Source organism: Mustelus asterias, chromosome 4 (genome assembly GCF_964213995.1).
Source record: "Mustelus asterias chromosome 4, sMusAst1.hap1.1, whole genome shotgun sequence".
Taxonomy (NCBI): domain Eukaryota; kingdom Metazoa; phylum Chordata; class Chondrichthyes; order Carcharhiniformes; family Triakidae; genus Mustelus; species Mustelus asterias.
The window spans coordinates 151,935,817-151,956,000 of record NC_135804.1 but is presented as its reverse complement, the minus strand read 5'-3'; the positions used below and the strand labels follow the sequence as shown (position 1 = coordinate 151,956,000).

The 20,184-nt window shown below is 46.8% G+C and overlaps 1 protein-coding gene across 13 annotated transcripts in view; it reads right to left on the bottom strand.

Annotated features, from left to right (window-relative positions):
• The window catches only part of mospd1 (motile sperm domain containing 1), a 50,514-nt gene extending 30,330 nt beyond the window's left edge, over window positions 1-20,184 (bottom strand). For 2 of the 13 annotated variants that reach the window (XM_078211964.1, XM_078211972.1), the window contains exons 1-3: window positions 20,078-20,184; window positions 10,677-10,919; window positions 10,512-10,587 (exon numbers count right to left, since the gene is read on the bottom strand). In XM_078211964.1, coding sequence (XP_078068090.1) covers window positions 10,512-10,587; window positions 10,677-10,830 — 230 coding nt within the window. In that variant the 5' untranslated portion in view covers window positions 10,831-10,919; window positions 20,078-20,184. Of the gene's footprint in view, window positions 1-10,511; window positions 10,588-10,676; window positions 10,920-12,095; window positions 12,368-16,490; window positions 16,610-19,938 lie in introns of those variants that run through there. The other 11 variants (XM_078211965.1, XM_078211973.1, XM_078211974.1 and 8 more) reach the window with 10 other exon arrangements.

The window sequence follows — 20,184 nt, the reverse complement described above, 5'->3', positions numbered from 1 at the left end:
AGAGAGGAAGGGGAGTTTCGTTTTTGATCAGGGAGAACATCACGGCAGTGTTGAGAGGGGATATATCCGAGGATTCACCCACTGAGTCTATATGGGTAGAACAGAAAAATGAGAAAGGAGATCATTTTGATAGGGTTGTACTACAGGCCCCCAAATAGTCGGCGGGAAATTGAGGAGCCAATATGTAAGGAGATTACAAATACCTGCAAGGAAAATAGGGTTGTAATAGTAGAGGACTTTAACTTTCCTAACATTGATTGGGACAGCCATAGTATTAGGGGCTTGGATGGAGAGAAATTTGTTGAGTGTATTTAGGAGGAATTTCTCATTCAGTATGTGGATGGCCCGACTAGAAAGGGGGCAAAACTTGACCTCCTCTTGGGAAATAAGGGAGGGCAGGTGACAGAAGTGTTAGTGAGCGGTCACTTTGGGACCAGTGACCATAATTCTATTAGTTTTAAGATAGCTATGGAGAATGATAGGTCTGGCCCAAAAGTTAAAATTCTAAATTGGGACAAGGCCAATTTTGATGGTATTAGACAGGAACTTTCAAAAGTTAATTGGGGGAGTCTGTTGGCAGGCAAAGGGACGGCTGGTAAGTGTGAGGCTTTCAAAAGTGTGTTAGCCAGGGTTCAGGGTTAGCACATTCCTTATAGAGTGAAGGGCAAGGCTGGTAGAAGTAGGGAACCCTGGATGACTCGGGATATTGAGGCACTGGTCAAAAAGGAGGAGGCGGCACAAGACATAGAACACAGAACATTACAGCGCAGTACAGGCCCTTCGGCCCTCGATGTTGCGCCGACCAGTGAAACCAATCTAAAGCCCATCTAACCTACACTATTCCAATATCATCCATATGTTTATCCAATAACCATTTGAATGCTCTTAATGTTGACGAGTCCACTACTGCTGCAGGCAGGGCATTCCACGCCCTTACTACTCTCTGAGTAAAGAACCTACCTCTAACATCTGTCCTATATCTCTCACCCCTCAATTTAAAGCTATGTCCCCTAGTGTTAGCCATCACCATCCGAGGAAAAAGGCTCCACTATCCACCCTATCTAATCCTCTGATCATCTTGTATGCCTCTATTAAGTCACCTCATAACCTTCTTCTCTCTAACGAAAACAACCTCAAGCCCCTCAGCCTTTCCTCATACGATTTTCCCACCATACCAGGCAACATCCTGGTAAATCTCCTCTGCACCCTTTCCAACACTTCCACATCCTTCCTATAATGCGGCGACCAGAACTGTACGCAATACTCCAAGTGCGGCCGCACCAGAGTTTTGTACAGTTGCAACATGACCTCCTGGCTCCGAAACTCAATCCCTCTACCAATAAAAGCTAACACACCGTACGCCTTCTTAACAACCCTATCAACCTGGGTGCCAACTTTCAGGGATCTATGCACATGGACACCCAGATCCCTCTGTTCATCCATACTACCAAGTATCTTACCATTAGCCCAGTACTCTGTATTCCTGTTACTCCTTCCAAAGTGAATCACTTCGCACTTTTCTGCATTAAACTCCATTTGCCACCTCTCAGCCCAGCTCTGCAGCTTATCTATGTCCCTCTGTAACCTGCCACTTCCCTCCGCACTGTCTACAACTCCACCGACTTTAGTGTCATCCGCAAATTTACTAACCCATCCTTCTACGCCCTCATCCAGGTCATTAATAAAAATGACAAACAACAGTGGCCCTAAAACAGATCCTTGTGGTACACCACTAGTAACTGAACTCCAGGATGAATATTTCCCATCAACCACCACCCTCTGTTTTCTTACAGCTAGCCAATTCCTGATCCAAACCACTAAATCACCCTCAATCCCATGTGTCCGTATTTTCTGCAAAAGCTTACCATGGGGAACCTTATCAAATGCTTTGCTGAAATCCTTATACACCACATCAACCGCTTTATCATCATCCAACTCTTTGGTCACCTTCTCAAAGAACTCAATAAGGTTTGTGAGGCACTACCTACATGAATGGGCAGCTGGGATCAAGTGGATTCCTTGAAGAGTATAGAGGTTGTCGGACTAGAGTTAAGAGATAAATTAGGAGGGCAAAAAGGGGACATGGGATTGCTTTGGCAGATAAGGCAAAGGAGAATCCAAAGAGCTTCTACAAATACATAAAGGGCAAAAGAGTACCTAGGGAGAGAGTGGGGCCTCGGAGGATCAACAAGGTCATCTACGTGCGGATCCACAAGAGATGGGCGAGATCCTAAATGAATATTTCTCATCAGTATTTACTGTTGAGAAAATGATGGTAGGGAACTTGGGGAAATAAACAGTGATGTCTTGAGGAGTGTACATATAACCTAAAAGGAGGTGCTGGAAGTCTTAAAGCGCATCAAGGTAAATAAATTCCCGGGACTTGATGAAATGTATCCCAGGACGTTGTGCGAAGAAATTGCGGGTCCCCTAGTAGAGATATTTGAATCATCGACAGCCACAGATGAGGTGCCTGAAGATTGGAGTGTTACAAATGTTGTGCCTTTGTTTAAAAAGGGCTGCAGGGAAAAGCCTGGAAACTACAGGCCAGTGAGCCTCACATCTGTAGTGGGTAAGTTGTCAGAAGGTATTTTGAGAGGCAGGATCTACAGGCATTTAGAGAGGCAAGGACTGATTAGGGACAGCCAGCATGGCTTTGTGAGAGGAAAATCATGTCTCACAAATTTGATTGAGTTTTTTGAAGGGGTAACTAAGAAGGTAGATGAGGGCAGTGCAGTCGATGTTGCTGACATGGACTTTAGCAAGGCCTTTGACAAGGTACCACATGGTAGGTTGTTGCCTAAGGTTAAATCTCACAGGATCCAGGGTGAGGCAGCCAAATGAACACAAAATTGGCTTGATGACAGAAGACAGAGCTTGGTTGTAGAGGGTTATTTTTCAAACTGGAGGCCTGTGACCAGCGATGTGCCTCAGGGATCAGTGCTGGGTCCACCGTTATTTGTTATTTACATTAATGATTTGGATGAGAATTTAGGAGGCATGGTTAGTAAGTTTGCAGATGACACTAAGATTGGTGCCATAGTGGACAGTGAAGAAAGTTATCTAGGATTGCAACAGGATCTTGATCAAACCCAGATAAATGCGTAGTCGTCCATTTTGGCAGGTTAAATGGGATGAAGGAGTACAATATAAAGGGAAAGACTCTTAGTACTGTGGAAGATCAGAAGGACCTTGGGGTCCGGGTCCATAGGACTCTAAAATCGGCCCTGCAGGTGGAGGTGGTGGTTAAGAAGGCGTATGGTGTGCTGGCCTTTATCAATCGAGGGATTGAGTTTAGGAGTCCGGGGATAATGATGCAGCTATGTAAGACCCTCGTCAGACCCCACTTGGAGTACTGTGCTCAGTTCTGGTCGCCACATTACAGGAAGGATGTGGAAAAGATTGAAAGGGTGCAGAGGCGATTTACAAGGATGTTGCCTGGATTGAGTGGCATGCCTTATGAGGGTAGGCTGAGGGAGCTTGGTCTTTTCTCCTTGGAGAGACGTAGGATGAGAGGAGACCTAATAGAGGTATATAAGATGTTGAGAGGCATAGATCGGGTGGACTCTCAAAAGGCTTTTTCCCAGGGTGGAAATGGCTGCTACGAGAGGACACAGGTTTCCGTCAGTGGTGGTGGAGGCAAACTCAATAGGGTCTTTTAAGAGACTCCTGGATGAGTACATGGGACTTAATAGGATGGAGGGTTATAGGTAGGTCTAAAAGGTAGGGATATGTTCGGCACAACTTGTGGGGCCGAAGGACCTGTTTTGTGCTGTAGTTTTCTATGTTTCTAATTGGGACAGTGGACTGACGAATGGCAGATGGAGTTTAATTTAGATAAATGTCAGGTGATGCATTTTGGTAGATTGATCAGGGCAGGGCCTACTCAGTTAATGGGCATTGGGGAGAGTTATAGAACAAAGAGATCTAGGAGTACAGGTTCATGGCTCCTTGAAAGTAGAGTCACAGGTGGACAGGATGATGAAGGCGGCATTCAGCATGCTTGGTTTCATTGGTCAGAACATTGAATACCGGAGTTGGGACGTCTTGTTGAAGTTGTACAAGACATTAGTAAGGCCACACTTGGAATAGTGTGTACAGTTCTGGTCACTATTATAGAAAGGATATTATTAAACTAAAACGTGTGCAGAAAAGATTTACTGGGATACCACTGGGACTTGACGGTTTGAGTTATAAGGAGAGGCTGATAGACTGGGACTTTTTTCTCCGGAGTGTAGTAGGCTTAGGGGTGATCTTATAGAGGTCTATAAAATAATGAGAGGCATAGATAAGGTAGTCAACATCTTTTCCCAAAGGCAGGGGAGTCTAAAACTAGAGGGCATGGGTTTAAAGTGAGAGGGGAGAGATACAAAAGGGTCCAGAGGGGCAATCTTTCACTCAGAGAGTGGTGAGTGTCTGGAATGAGCTGCCAGAGGTAGTAGGAGGGTACAATTTTGTCTTTTAGAAAGCATTTAGACAGTTACATAGGTAAGATGGGTATAGAGGGATATGGGCCCAATGCGGGCAGTTAGGACTAGCTTAGTGGTAAAACCTGGGTGGCATGAACAAGTTGGACCGAAGGGCCTGTTTCCATGCTGTAAACCTCTATGACTGGATAGTCACATGAGCAGCCTGGGAATGGAGGGATACAAACGATTGGTCTAGTTGGACCAAGGAGCGGCACAGGCTTGGAGGGCCGAAGGGCCTGTTTCCTGTGCTGTACTGTTCTTTGTTCTTTGACTCTAATCTTCATAGTAAGGAGACTAACAACACCAGGTTAAAGTCAAACAGGTTTATTTGGTAGCAAACGCCACTAGCATCTGAGCGCTGCTCCTTCGTCAGGCGTGTGGGAGATCTGCTCATAAACAGCAAACAGGGCATATAAAGACACAAACTCAATTTACAGAATAATGAATAATGATTGGAATGCGAGTCTTTACAGCTAATCAAGTCTTAAAGGTACAGACAATGTGAGTGGAAGGAGCATTAAGCACAGGTTAAAGAGATGTGTATTGTCTCCAGACAGGACATCCAGTGAGATTTTGCAAGACCAGGCAAGTTGTGGGGGTTACAGATAGTGTGACATGAACCCAAGATCCCGGTTGAGGCCGTCCTCATGTGTGCGGAACCTGGCTATCAGTCTCTGCGCAGCGACTCTGCGCCGTCGTGTGTCGTGAAGGCCACCTTGGAGAGCGCTTACCCGAATATCAGAGGCCGAATGCTGACTGCTGCCCAACAGGAAGAGAACAGTCTTGCCTGGTGATTGTCGAGCAATGTTCATTCATCCGTTGTTGTAACGTCTGCATGGTCTCCCCAATGTACCATGCCTTGGGACATCCTTTCCTGCAGTGTATCAGGTAGACAACGTTGGCCGAGTTGCAAGAGTATGTACCACGTACCTGGTGGATGGTGTTCTCACGTGAGCTGATGGCATCCGTGTCGATGATCCGGCACGTCTTGCAGGGGTTGCTGTGGCAGGGTTGTGTGCTGTCGTGGTCACTGTTCTCCTGAAGGCTGGGTAGTTTGCTGCGGACAATGGTCTGTTTGAGGTTGTGCGGTTGTTTGAAGGCAAGAAGTGGGGGTGTGGGGATGGCCTTGGCGAGATGTTCGTCTTCATCAATGACATGTTGAAGGCTCCGGAGGAGATGTCGTAGCTTCTCCGCTCTGGGGAAGTACTGGACAACGAAGGGTACTCTGTCCACCGTGTCCCGTGTTTGTCTTCTGAGGAGGTCGGTGCGGCTTTTCGCTGTGACGCGTCGGAACTGTCGATCGATGAGTCGAGCGCCATATCTTGTTCTTATGAGGGCATCTTTCAGCGTCTGGAGGTGTCTGTTGCGATCCTCCTCATCCGAGCAGATCCTGTGTATACGGAGGGTTTATTCGTAGGGGATGGGTTCTTTAACGTGTTTAGGGTGGAAGCTGGAGAAGTGGAGCATCGTGAAGTTATCCGTGGGCTTGCGGTACAGTGAAGTGCTGAGGTGACCGTCCTTAATGGAGATGTGTGTGTCCAAGAATGCAACTCGCATTCCAATCATTATTCATTATTCTGTAAATTGAGTTTGTGTCTTTATATGCCCTGTTTGCTGTTTATGAGTAGAACTCCCACTCACCTGACGAAGGAGCAGCACTCCGAAAGCTAGTGGCGTTTGCTACCAAATAAACCTGTTGGACTTTAACCTGGTGTTGTTAGACTCCTTACTGTGTTTACCCCAGTCCAATGCCGGCATCTCCACATCACGTCTAATCTTCATCCCAGAGTACTTACATGCCCTGGAAATAGTAGATCCATTGATGGTCATTTTCCAAAATTCTTTGGGGACTCTGGAATAGTTCCTACAGATTGGAGGGTAGCTAATGTAAGCCCGCTATTCAAAAAGGGGGGTAGAGAGAACACAGGGAATTATAGACCAGTGAGCGTAACATTGGTACTGGGAAAGTTGCCAGAGTCTATTATCAAGGATTTCATAACTCAGCATTTGGAAGGCAGTGGTATAATCAGACAGGATTTACAAAAGGGAAATCACGCTTGGTGAATCTATTGAAATTTTATGAGGATGTAACTAGTAGAGTTGACCGAGAACAAGTGGATGTGGTTTATTTAAACTTTCAGAAGGCTTTCGACAATGTCTCACATAACAGACTACTATGTAAAGTTAAAGCACATGGAATTGCAGGTAATGTCTTGAGATGGATAGAAAGCTGGTTAGCAGATAGGAAGCAAAGAGTTGGCATAAATGGGTCTTTTTCTGATTGGTAGTCAGTGACTAGTGGGGTTCCACAGGGATCTGTGCTAGGGCCCCAACTGTTCACATTATATATTAATTATTTGGAAGAGGGAACTGAATGTATTATCTCCAAATTTGCAGATGATACAAAATTGGGTGGGAGGGTGAACTGTGAAGAGGATGCAGAGATGCTTCAGCGTGATTTGAACAGGCTGTGTGTGTGGGTATCTGCATGGCAGATGCAATATAATGTGGATAAATGTGAGGTTACCCACTTTGGTAGCAATAATAGGAAGACAGATTATTACTCGAATGGGTGAAAATTGAGAGAGGCGGATACTCAACGAGACCTTGGAGTCCTCGTGCATCAGTCACTGAAAGTAAGCGCGCAGGTACAGCAGGCAGTAAAGAAGGCAAATGGTATGTTGGCCCCGATAGCGAGAGGATTTGAGTAAAGGGATAGGGATGTTTTGCTGCAATTGTACAGGGCATTAGTGAGGCCACACCTGGAGTATTGTATGCAGTTTTGGTATCCTTATCTGAGGATGTCCTTGCTACAGAGGGAGTACAGCGAAGGTTTACCAGGCTGATTCCTCGGATGGCAGGACTGTCATATAAGGAGAGACGAAGTTGGTTAGAATTATATTCACTGGAGTTTAGAAGAGTGAGAGGAGACCTCAGAGAAACTTATAAAATTCTAACAGGGTTAGACAGAGTAGATTCAGAAAGAATGTTTATGCTGCAACTGTACAGGACCTTGGTGAGACCACATTTGGAATATTGTGTGCAGTTCTGGTCACCTCACTATAAGAAGGATGTGGAAGCGCTGGAAAGAGTGCAGAGGAGATTTACCAGGATGCTGCCTGGTTTGGAGGGTAGGTCTTATGAGGAAAGGTTGAGGGAGCTAGGGCTGTTCTCTCTGGAGCGGAGGAGGCTGAGGGGAGACTTAATAGAGGTTTGTAAAATGATGAAGGGGATAGAGTGAACATTCAAAGACTATTTCCTCGGGTGGATGGAGCTATTACAAGGGGGCATAACTATAGGGTTCATGGTGGGAGATATAGGAAGGATATCAAAGAACAAAGAACAGTACAGCACAGGAAACAGGCCCTTCGGCCCTCCAAGCCTGTGCCGCTCCTTGGTCCAACTAGACCAATCGTTTGTATCCCTCCATTCCCAGGCTGCTCATGTGACTATCCAGGTAAGTCTTAAACGATGTCAGCGTGCCTGCCTCCACCACCCTACTTGGCAGCACATTCCAGGCCCCCACCACCCTCTGTGTAAAAAACGTCCCTCTGATGTCTGAGTTATACTTCGCCCCTCTCAGCTTGAGCCCGTGACCCCTCGTGATCGTCACCTCCGACCTGGGAAAAAGCTTCCCACTGTTCACCCTATCTATACCCTTCATAATCTTGTATACCTCTATTAGATCTCCCCTCATTCTCCGTCTTTCCAAGGAGAACAACCCCAGTCTACCCAATCTCTCCTCATAGCTAAGACCCTCCATACCAGGCAACATCCTGGTAAACCTTCTCTGCACTCTCTCCAATGCCTCTGCGTCCTTCTGGTAGCGCGGCGACCAGAACTGGACGCAGTACTCCAAATGCGGCCTAACCAGCGTTCTATACAGCTGCATCATCAGACTCCAGCTTTTATACTCTATACCCCGTCCTATAAAGGCAAGCATACCATATGCCTTCTTCACCACCTTCTCCACCTGTGTTGCCACCTTCAAGGATTTGTGGACTTGCACACCTAGGTCCCTCTGTGTTTCTATACTCCTGATGACTCTGCCATTTATTGCATAACTCCTCCCTACATTATTTCTTCCAAAATGCATCACTTCGCATTTATCCGGATTAAATTCCATCTGCCACCTCTCCGCCCAATTTTCCAGCCTATCTATATCCTGCTGTATTGCCCGACAATGCTCTTCGCTATCCGCAATTCCAGCCATCTTTGTGTCATCCGCAAACTTGCTGATTACACCAGTTACACCTTCTTCCAAATCATTTATATATATCACAAATAGCAGAGGTCCCAGTACAGAGCCCTGCGGAACACCACTGGTCACAGACCTCCAGCCGGGAAAAGACCCTTCGACCACTACCCTCTGTCTCCTATGGCCAAGCCAGTTCTCCACCCATCGAGCCACTTCTCCTTGTATCCCATGAGCCTTAACCTTCTTAACCAACCTGCCATGTGGGACTTTGTCAAATGCCTTACTGAAATCCATATAGACGACATCCACGACCCTTCCTTCATCAACCGTTTTTGTCACTTCCTCAAAAAACTCCACCAAATTTGTAAGGCACGACCTCCCTCTTACAAAACCATGCTGTCTGTCACTAATGAGATTGTTCCGTTCTAAATGCACATACATCCTGTCTCTAAGAATCCTCTCCAACAACTTCCCTACCACGGACGTCAAGCTCACCGGCCTATAATTTCCTGGGTTATCCCTGCTACCCTTCTTAAACAACGGGACCACATTCGCTATCCTCCAATCCTCAGGGACCTCACCCGTGTCCAAAGAAGCGACAAAGATTTCCGTCAGAGGCCCAGCAATTTCCTCTCTCGTCTCCCTGAGCAGTCGAGGATAGATGCCATCAGGCCCTGGGGCTTTGTCAGTTTTAATGTTCCCTAAAAAACCTAACACTTCCTCTCTCGTAATGGAGATTTTCTCTAACGGGTCAACACCTCCCTCCGAGACACTCCCGGTTAACACGCCCCTCTCCTTCGTGAATACCGATGCAAAGTATTCATTTAGGATCTCCCCTATTCCCTTGGGTTCTAAGCATAATTCCCCTCCTTTGTCCCTGAGAGGTCCGATTTTCTCCCTGACAACTCTTTTGTTCCTAACGTATGAATAGAATGCCTTAGGATTCTCCTTAATCCTGCCTGCCAAGAACATCTCGTGCCCTCTTTTTGCCCTTCTAACTCCCCGTTTGAGATCTTTCCTACTCTCTCTGTATTCCTCCAGAGCTCCATCTGTTTTCAGTTGCCTGGACTTAACGTACGCCTCCCTTTTCATTTTAATCAGATCCTCAATTTCCCTGGTTATCCACGGCTCTCGAATCCTACCTTTCCTATCTTTCCTTTTTACAGGCACATGCCTATCCTGCAGCCTTATCAGAGGTAGGTTCTTTACGCAGAGAGTGGTTGGGGTGTGGAATGGACTGCCTGCAGTGATAGTGGAGTCAGACACTTTAGGAACATTTAAGCGGTTATTGGATAGGCACATGAAGCACACCAGGATGATAGGGAGTGGGATAGCTTGATCTTGGTTTCAGATAAAGCTCGGCACAACATCGTGGGCCGAAGGGCCTGTTCTGTGCTGTACTGTTCTATGTTCTAATGTTCCCAATGTTGGGGGAGTCCAGAAAGTGGGGTCATAGTTTGAGGATAAGGGGTAAACCTTTTAGAACTGAGGTGAGGAGAAATTTCTTCATCCAGGGGATAGTGAATGTGTGGAATTCACTACTACCGAATGTAGTTGAGCCCAAAACATTGTGTGATTTCAAGAAGAAATTAGATATAGCTCTTGGGGCTAAAGGGATCAAGGGATATGGGAGGAAGGGGAATCAGGATATTGAATTCAATGAACAGCCATGATCAGGTGAATGGCGGAGCAGACTCGAAGGGCTGAATGGCCTACTCCTGTTTCTAGTTTCTATGTTTTGGAACAGTCATCTGCCTAGCTTTAACATCTACCCAAAGCTAATGACAAAGGACAATTTGCCTCCATACAGTAACTGTTTAATGTGACAAACACTCTTCACTTACATGTCGACACAGCACTGAGGCTTCACTGCACCTGCAGCATCAACAACAACATACTTGTTTGGGGCTGTGCACAGAACTGAAAGAAGAGAAGAAATGTTAGCATGTAAAATAAACTTTACCACTAAAAGCTGTTTACTGTAAGTCAATGAAAAGATGCAGATGTACCTTTGAATTTTAAGGCAAACTCGTAAGGATTGTAGAGAGTCAACACTTGTTTATGTGTTGACTGGTCATCTGCATAAAATATCAGTTCTGTTGGAAATACAAAGACAGGAAGATTTCCTTCCACTAATTCTGGCTGTCGCCTGTGTTGCTGCATTGGCACTGAATATTTTGGGTGTTCTTGATCACTTAAATCCTTTTAGAACACTTTACTCTTTTTACAGTCCTCTCAGCATTTTGCCATACCTGTAAAGACAAATAAAAACTTTAAGAGAATGATATTCACTCAGGGCATGTGTGTTATAAGATTCCATGACCAAGACACTGATTAATTTGTTCTGCCTTTTGATGCAGTTCCTTGGCACTAACTCATGAATGAACTGACTATATAAACATTCAATCGCTTGCAAACAAGCAGACCTTCTCCTTCGATCTACCAACTCCCATGTTGAACATATAGCAGTCTCTCTCAATTCAACAGACTACAAAGAATGCAAGAGAATGTCAAGGGTTATTAGATAGATCTAAGCTTCTTCCCCTCAGTGCTACACTCAAACTCACCCAACTGGGCAGCAACTGAATAAAGCAGCCTGTGTATTAGCTCCAACTGATCTGGTAGATCATTTCAAACACATGGTAGGTATCCTTTGAGTAACAAACTTCCTAATATAAATGATATCCTGTAACATTATACATAGTAAGTCAAGGCCAAGGTAAAGGCAAGGAAAAATAGGCAGCAGGAAACACAAACTCAAGAGAAGAATATTCAGTCTTTCAAGAAACTAAAGGAGTTAAAGATGGCATCAAACTTTAAGAAAAACATATAATTGCACAAACATGGGTTGCAGGTCAGAAGATTGGATTGAATATAAAAAGCAGTAAAGGGTGATTAACATTAATAAGTAGGAAAGAATTAGAATACAAAAGAAAGCTAGCTAGAAATAGCAAAGCAGGCAGTAAGAGTTTCCACAGATATTTTAAAACGAGTTGAAGTGAATGTTGGTCCTATAGAAAGTGAGTGTGGGAGTTAATAATGGAAAACGGGGAGATGGAAGGTGAATTGAGATATTTTGCATTGGTTTTCACTAAAGACTATAGGTAATAGCCCAGAAAGAGCTGTAAATCAGGAAATGGAAGGGAGGGAGGAACCCAGGAAAACAATTCACAATCGCCAGCGAAGTGATACTTAGCAAAATGTCGGAAATGCGGGTTGACAAGTTCTTAGATCTCGATGGATATCATCCTTGGGTCTTGCAAAAAAGTTTGCTGCAGTTAAAGAAAAGTTTTAAATGCATTTATATTTGTGTTTCAATGAGTTGCCCCAATAGCCATGGAGACCACCAGTAATCTCCCAATACCCATTGTGATTGGAAATTTTTCTCACAGACCAGTCAAGCAACAGCCTGACATAGCCATACTCACTGAATCACACTTTACAACATCCCAGTTAACACCATCTCCATCCCTGGGTATATTCTGTCCCGATGGTCACGGGCATTCGGCCTCTGATATTCGGGTAAGCGTTCTCCAAGGTGGCCTTCACGACACACGACGGCGCAGAGTCACTGAGCAGAAACTGATAGCCAAGTTCCGCACACACAAGGACGGCCTCAACTGGGATATTGGGTTCACGTCACACTATTTGTAACCCCCACAGCTTGCCTGGACCTGCAGAGTTTCACTGGCTGTCCTGTCTGGAGACAATACACATCTTTTTACCCTGTCTTGATGCTCTCTCCACTCATGTTGTTTGTATCTTAAAGACTTGATTAGCTGTAAGTATTCACATTCCAACCATTATTCATGTAAATTGAGTCTGTGTCTTTATATGCCCTGTTTGTGAACAGAATTCCCACTCACCTGAAGAAGGGGCTTGGAGCTCCGAAAGCTTGTGTGGCTTTTGCTACCAAATAAACCTGTTGGACATTAACCTGGTGTTGTTAAACTTCTTACTGTATATTCTGTCCCCCCAGCAGAGATGGTGGCACGGTGGTATGCAACTGGGAGGGGGTTATGCAGGGGATCCTCAACATCAACAGTGGACCCCATGAGAACTCATGGCATCAGGTCAAACATGGGCAATGAAACCTCCTGCTGGTTATCACCTACCGCCACAGTGCCACCCCCACCTCCTCAGGTATGAACCTCCATGTTAAACATCCTCTGAGGGTGACAGGGGCACAGAATGTACTCTGGGTGGAGATTTCAATGTCCATCACCAAGAGGGGCTCGGCGTTACCACCACAGATCGAGCTGGTCCAACCTTAAGGACATAGCTGCTAGACTGTGACTGTGGAAGATGGCGAGGGAATCAACAAGAAGGAAAATCTACAGGATCTAGAATAGAGGCCACTGTTTAAAAATAAGGGATCACCCATTTAAGACAAAAGGACTCTCTTGAGGGTTGTGAGAGTTTAGAGTTTTCTTCCCTAAATTTCTTATTGGGGTTCACCTCATCAATGGAATTTATTACTTCACGCACGATGTACCTTGTCAAAGTCACCATAACAAACAACCTCCAATTTCTCTCATCTTTCCTCAATTTTCCAAATAAATAAGCGAGAACAACTGTTCATTACAAACTGCAATAGTGATTCTTTTAGCAAAACATGATGCTAAATATATCAATTTAGAAAATTACTTCAACAAATTATTCAGAACTTTATCAATTTATTGAGCCATTCAGTGCTTGCATCTTTGCACATTCTTGATAGAACAATTTAAAACTAATTCCACTGGCCCGCTCTCTCCCCACAGCCCTGTATCAATCCCAAACTAATCCCATTGCCCCACACTCTCCATAGCCCTGTATCAATCCCAAACTAATCCCACTGCCCCACACTCTCCATAGCCCGGTATCAATCCCAAACTAATCCCATTGCCCCACACTCCCCATAGCCCTGTATCAATCCCAAACTAATCCCATTGCCCCATTCTCCCCATAGCCCTGTATCAATCCCAAACTAATCCCACTGCCCCACACTCTCCATAGCCCGGTATCAATTGCAAACTAATCCCACTGTCCCGCTCTCCCCCCATAGCCTTGTATCAATCCCAAACTAATTCCACTGCCCCGCTCTCTCCCCCCATAGCCTTGTATCAATTCCAAACTAATCCCATTGCCCCACACTCCCCATAGCCCTGTATCAATCCCAAACTAATCCCATTGCCCCATTCTCCCCATAGCCCTGTATCAATCCCAAACTAATCCCACTGCCCCACACTCTCCATAGCCCGGTATCAATTGCAAACTAATCCCACTGTCCCGCTCTCCCCCCATAGCCTTGTATCAATCCCAAACTAATTCCACTGCCCCGCTCTCTCCCCCCATAGCCTTGTATCAATTCCAAACTAATCCCACTGTTCCACTCTCTCCCCCTAGCCCTGTATCAATCATAAACTAATCCCACAGCCCCACTCTCTCCCCATAGAACAGTATCAATCCCAAAATGATCCCACTGCCCTGCTCTCCCTAAAGCCCTGTATCAATTTTCTAAATTGATATATTTAGCATCATGTTTTGCTAAAAGAATCACTATTGCAGTTTGTAATGAACAGTTGTTCTCGCTTATTTATTTGGAAAAATTGAGGAAAGATGAGAGAAATTGGAGGTTGTTTGTTATGGTGACTTTGACAAGATACATCGTGCGTGAAGTAATAAATTCCATTGATGAGGTGAACCCCAATAAGAAATTTAGGGAAGAAAACTCTAAACTCTCACAACCCTCAAGAGAGTCCTTTTGTCTTAAATGGGTGATCCCTTATTTTTAAACAGTGGCCAAAATGATGATCCCATTACCACTCTCTCCCCATAGCCTTGTATCAATTCCCAGGAAAAAGATACAAAAGTCTGAAGTCACGTACCAACTGACTCAAGAACAGCTTCTTCCCTGCTGCCATCAGACTTTTGAATGGACCTACCTTGCATTAAGTTGATCTTTCTCTATTCCCTAGCTATGACTGTAACACTACATTCTGCACCCTCTCCTTTTCTTCTCTATGCACAGTATGCTTTGTCTGGATAGCGCGCAAGAAACAATACTTTTAACTGTATACGCATACATGTGACAATAATAAATCGAAAGAAATCTAATTAAACTATTCCCACTACCCCACTCTCTCCCCCCAGCCTGTATCAATCCCAAACTAATCCCACTGTCCCATTCTCCCCATAGCCCTGTATCAAAGAACAAAGAAAATTACAGCACTGGAACAGACCCTTCAGCCCTCCAAGCCTGCACCGACCATGCTGCCCGACTGAACTAAAACCCCCTACCCTTCCGGGGACCATATCCCTCTATTCCCATCCTATTCATGTATTTGTCAAGACGCCCCTTAAAACTCACTATCGTATTTGCTTCCACTGCCTCCCCCGGCAGCGAATTACAGCCACCCACCATCCTCTGTGTAAAAAACTTGCCTCGTACATCTCCTTTAAACCTTGCCCCTCACACCTTAAACCCATGCCCCCAGCAATTGACTCTTCCACCCTGGGAAAAAGCTTCTGACTATCCACTCTATCCAAGCCCCTCATAATCTTGTTGAACCTGTGGAACTCTCTACCACAGAAGGCTGTGGAAACCAAATCACTGAATATATTTAAGAAGGAATTAGATTTCTAGACACTAAGGCCGGAACTCTACCACCTCGCCTGCCATGGAATCGGAGCGGGTGAGGGTCCGACAATGGAAATCTCCATTGACCTCGGGCGGGAATTTCCAGTCTCACCCGAGCGAGGCCATAAAATACACCCTAAAGGTTTCAAGGGTATAGGGAGAGCACTGGAGTATGGTGTTGAGATAGAGTTTCAATCATGATCATATTAAATGGCAGAGCAAGCTCAAAGGGCCAAATCAGAACACAGAAAATAGGAGTGGGAGTAGGCCATTCTGAGGAAGGATATCTTTGCTATAGAGTTTAGTTTATTTATTAGTGTCACAAGTAGGCTTTCATTAACACTGCAATGAAGTTACTGTGAAAAGAAGGAGTGCAGTGATGGTTTATCAGGCTGATTCCTGGGATGGCAGGTCTGTCGTATGAGGAGACACCAAGTCAATTAAGATTATATTCACTGGAGTTTAGAAGAGTGAGAGGGGATCTCATAGAAACTCAAAATTCTAACAGAATTAGACAGGGTAGATTCAGAAAGAATGTTCTCAATGGTGGGGGAGTTTAGAACTAGGGGTCATAGTTTGAGGATAAGGGGTAAACCTTTTAGAACTGAGGTGAGGAGAAATTTCTTCACCCAGAGGGTGGTGAAAGTGTGGAATTCACTGTCACAGAATGTAGTTGAGGCCAAAACATTGTCTGATTTCAAGAAGAAATTAGATATAGCTCTTGGTGCTAAAGGAATCAAGGGATATGGGAGGAAGGGGGGAATCAGGATATTGAATTTGATGATCAGTCATGAGCAAAATGAATGACAGGCTCAAAGGGCTGAATGGCCTACTCCTGTTTCTATTTTCTATGGCACCTAGATCTCGCTGCAAATTCCCTCTCCTAATTTATCGTCATTCAGATAGTAATCGACCTTTCCGTTTTTACTACCAAAGTGGATAACCTCACATTTTATTGCATCTGCCAACTCACTCAACTTGTCCAAATAACACTAAAGGATCTCTGCACCCTCCTCACTGCTCCCCTTCCCACCCAGTTTTGTGTCATCTGCAAATTTCAAGATATTACATTTAGTTCCCTCAGATTGTATGTTCTCTCTATGCACAATGAACCATCTTACATAACATTTCCTCTCAGAGTTGAATTCTTCCGAGTCTCTATCCAAAACTGACATCAGAAACCAGCTTTGTGTCTACTTACTGCTGTGCTCCAGTGTTGAATTTCCCCCTAGAGGCATAGAGTATTAAAGCAAGGACGTGATACTACACCTCTACAAATCATTGGTCCGATCACATTTGGTGTATTGTGTTCTGTTCTATCTTATTTAGATGTTAAAGTCTGAGAGAGTGCAAAGGAAATTTGCTACAATGATGCCAGAAATGAGGAATTTTAGATAGAAGGATAGATTAGAGTAATTGGGTTTATTCTACTTGGAACAGAGAAGATTAAGAAGTGACCATCATGAACAATTTTGACAGGGCAAAGGAGGATATTCTGTTTCCATGAGGGGCAATTTTTTCACACAGAGGGTGGAGTGTCCGGAATGACCTGCCAGAGGCAGTAGTAGAGGCGGGTACAATTTTACTTTTTAAAAAGCATTTAGATAGTTACATGGGTAAAACGGGTATAGAGGCAAATGGGCCAAATGTGGGCAATTGGGACTAGCTTAGTGGTAGAAACGGGCGGCATGACCAAGTTGGGCTGAAGAGCCTGTTTCCATGCTGTAAACCTCTATGACTCCACTAGTTGGCATGTCAGTGATTAGGGTTATTAGGGTAATTATGGATCACAATATCAAGAGGGTCAGCAAGAGAGCGAGGAGTAAGGTGAGGAGAAACTTCTTTACTCAGAGGGCTGTGATTTCGAATGCGCTGCCTGGGAGAGTGGTGGACACGGATTCCATAGGAGGTTTCAGATGAGCTGGATACATATTTGAAAGTGATGAATTATGGAGACAGAGCTGGAGAATGGCTCTAGCTGGGTAGCTCTTTCAGGAGCCAGTACAGACATGATGGGCCGAATGGCCTCTTTTTCCGCTATATTCTGAGATTCAAAAAGAGAGACACAGGTCTGAAAAGATTAAGTGAATCGATGGAGGGAAGGATTTCAGAATAAGATGGATGTTATAGTTGATGGGCTAGGAGACATGGAGCTGGGAACACTGTCTAATTGTACGAACTTTCCAATTCCTGAAAGGTCATGCACATAAGAGGATATCCAGAATTGATAATCATGTTACTTTGCGCATCAGAGGGTCAGTACTGAGGGAGTGCCGCACTGTCAGAGGGTCAGTACTGAGGGAGTACCGCACTGTCAGAGGTCAGTACTGAGGGAGTACCGCACTGTCAGAGGTCAGTACTGAGGGAGTACCACACTGTCAGAGGGTCAGTGTTGAGGGAGTGCCGCACTGTCAGAGTCATAAGAACATAAGAAATAGGAGCGGGAGTAGGCCATCTAGCCCCTCGAGCCTGCCCCGCCATTCAATAAGATCATGGCTGATCTGACGTGGATCAGTACCACTTACCCGCCTGATCCCCATAACCCTTAATTCCCTTACCGATCAGGAATCCATCCATCCGCGCTTTAAACATATTACCGCACTGTCAGAGGGTCAGTACTGAGGGAGTGCCGCACTGTCAGAGGGTCAGTGCTGAGGGAGTGCCGCACTGTCAGAGGGTCAGTACTGAGGGAGTGCTGCACTGTCAGAGGGTCAGTACTGAGGGAGCGCCGCACTGTCAGAGGGTCAGTACTGAGGGAGTGCCGCACTGTCAGAGGGTCAGTGCTGAGGGAGTGCTGCACTGTCAGAGGGTCAGTACTGAGGGAGTGCCGCACTGTCAGAGGGTCAGTGCTGAGGGAGTGCCGCACTGTCAGAGGGTCAGTACTGAGGGAGTGCCGCACTGTCAGAGGGTCAGTACTGAGGGAGTGCCGCACTGTCAGAGGGTCAGTGCTGAGGGAGTGCAGCACTGTCAGAGGGTCAGTGCTGAGGGAGTGCCGCACTGTCAGAGGGTCAGTGCTGAGGGAGTGCCGCACTGTCAGAGGGTCAGTGCTGAGGGAGTGCCGCACTGTCAGAGGGTCAGTGCTGAGGGAGTGCCGCACTGTCAGAGGGTCAGTACTGAGGGAGTGCTGCACTGTCAGAGGGTCAGTACTGAGGGAGTGCCGCACTGTCAGAGGGTCAGTACTGAGGGAGTGCCGCACTGTCAGAGGGTCAGTACTGAGGGAGTGCTGCACTGTCAGAGTGTCAGTGCTGAGGGAGTGCTGCACTGTCAGAGGGTCAGTATTGAGAGAGTGCCGCACTGTCAGAGGGTCAGTGCTGAGGGAGTGCTGCACTGTCGGAGGGTCAGTGCTGAGGGAGTGCTGCACTGTCAGAGGGTCAGTACTGAGGGAGTGCCGCACTGTCAGAGGGTCAGTGCTGAGGGAGTGCTGCACTGTCAGAGGGTCAGTGCTGAGGGAGTGCTGCACAGTCAGAGGGTCAGTACTGAGGGAGTGCTGCACTGTCAGAGGGTCAGTATTGAGGGAGTGCTGCACTGTCAGAGGGTCAGTGCTGAGGGAGTGCTGCACTGTCAGAGGGTCAGTGCTGAGGGAGTGCAGCACTGTCAGAGGGTCAGTACTGAGGGAGTGCCGCACTGTCAGAGGGTCAGTACTGAGGGAGTGCCGCACTGTCAGAGGGTCAGTACTGAGGGAGTGCCGCACTGTCACAGGGTCAGTGCTGAGGGAGTGCCGCACTGTCAGAGGGTCAGTACTGAGGGAGTGCCGCACTGTCAGAGGGTCAGTGCTGAGGGAGTGCTGCACAGTCAGAGGGTCAGTACTGAGGGAGTGCTGCACTGTCAGAGGGTCAGTACTGAGGGAGTGCTGCACTGTCAGAGGGTCAGTGCTGAGGGAGTGCCGCACTGTCACAGGGTCAGTACTGAGGGAGTGCTGCACTGTCACAGGGTCAGTGCTGAGGGAGTGCTGCACTGTCAGAGGGTCAGTACTGAGGGAGTGCCGCACTGTCAGAGGGTCAGTACTGAGGGAGTGCCGCACTGTCAGAGGGTCAGTACTGAGGGAGTGCTGCACTGTCAGAGGGTCAGTACTGAGGGAGTGCTGCACTGTCAGAGGGTCAGTACTGAGGGAGTGCCGCACTGTCAGAGGGTCAGTGCTGAGGGAGTGCCGCACTGTCAGAGGGTCAGTACTGAGGGAGTGCTGCACTGTCAGAGGGTCAGTACTGAGGGAGTGCTGCACTGTCAGAGGGTCAGTACTGAGGGAGTGCCGCACTGTCAGAGGGTCAGTGCTGAGGGAGTGCCGCACTGTCACAGGGTCAGTGCTGAGGGAGTGCCGCACTGTCAGAGGGTCAGTGCTGAGGGAGTGCTGCACTGTCAGAGGGTCAGTACTGAGGGAGTGCCGCACTGTCAGAGGGTCAGTACTGAGGGAGTGCCACACTGTCAGAGGGTCAGTACTGAGGGAGTGCCACACTGTCAGAGGGTCAGTACTGAGGGAGTGCCGCACTGTCAGAGGGTCAGTACTGAGGGAGTGCTGCACTGTCAGAGGGTCAGTACTGAGGGAGTGCCGCACTGTCAGAGGGTCAGTACTGAGGGAGTGCCGCACTGTCAGAGGGTCAGTACTGAGGGAGTGCCGCACTGTCAGAGGGTCAGTTTTGGCACTGCGGCCTCACTCTCCTGATCTCTCCCCCGCGACCGGAATCATCTCCGACCGCCCTCTCACTGATTCGTTCGGCGCTCCCACCATCGCGGCCCGTTGTCGTTGCCACGGTGGCGGCCGCATCCCAGGCCCAACGCCTCTGGCCCCCTTACCCAGCTCCGCCACCACTCTGACCGCTCCGCAGCGCGGGGCCCGCCGGGATAGAGGAGGAATCGAGCCCAGACCTCCAGCAATGACGTCAACGGGAGCTCGGGGGGGG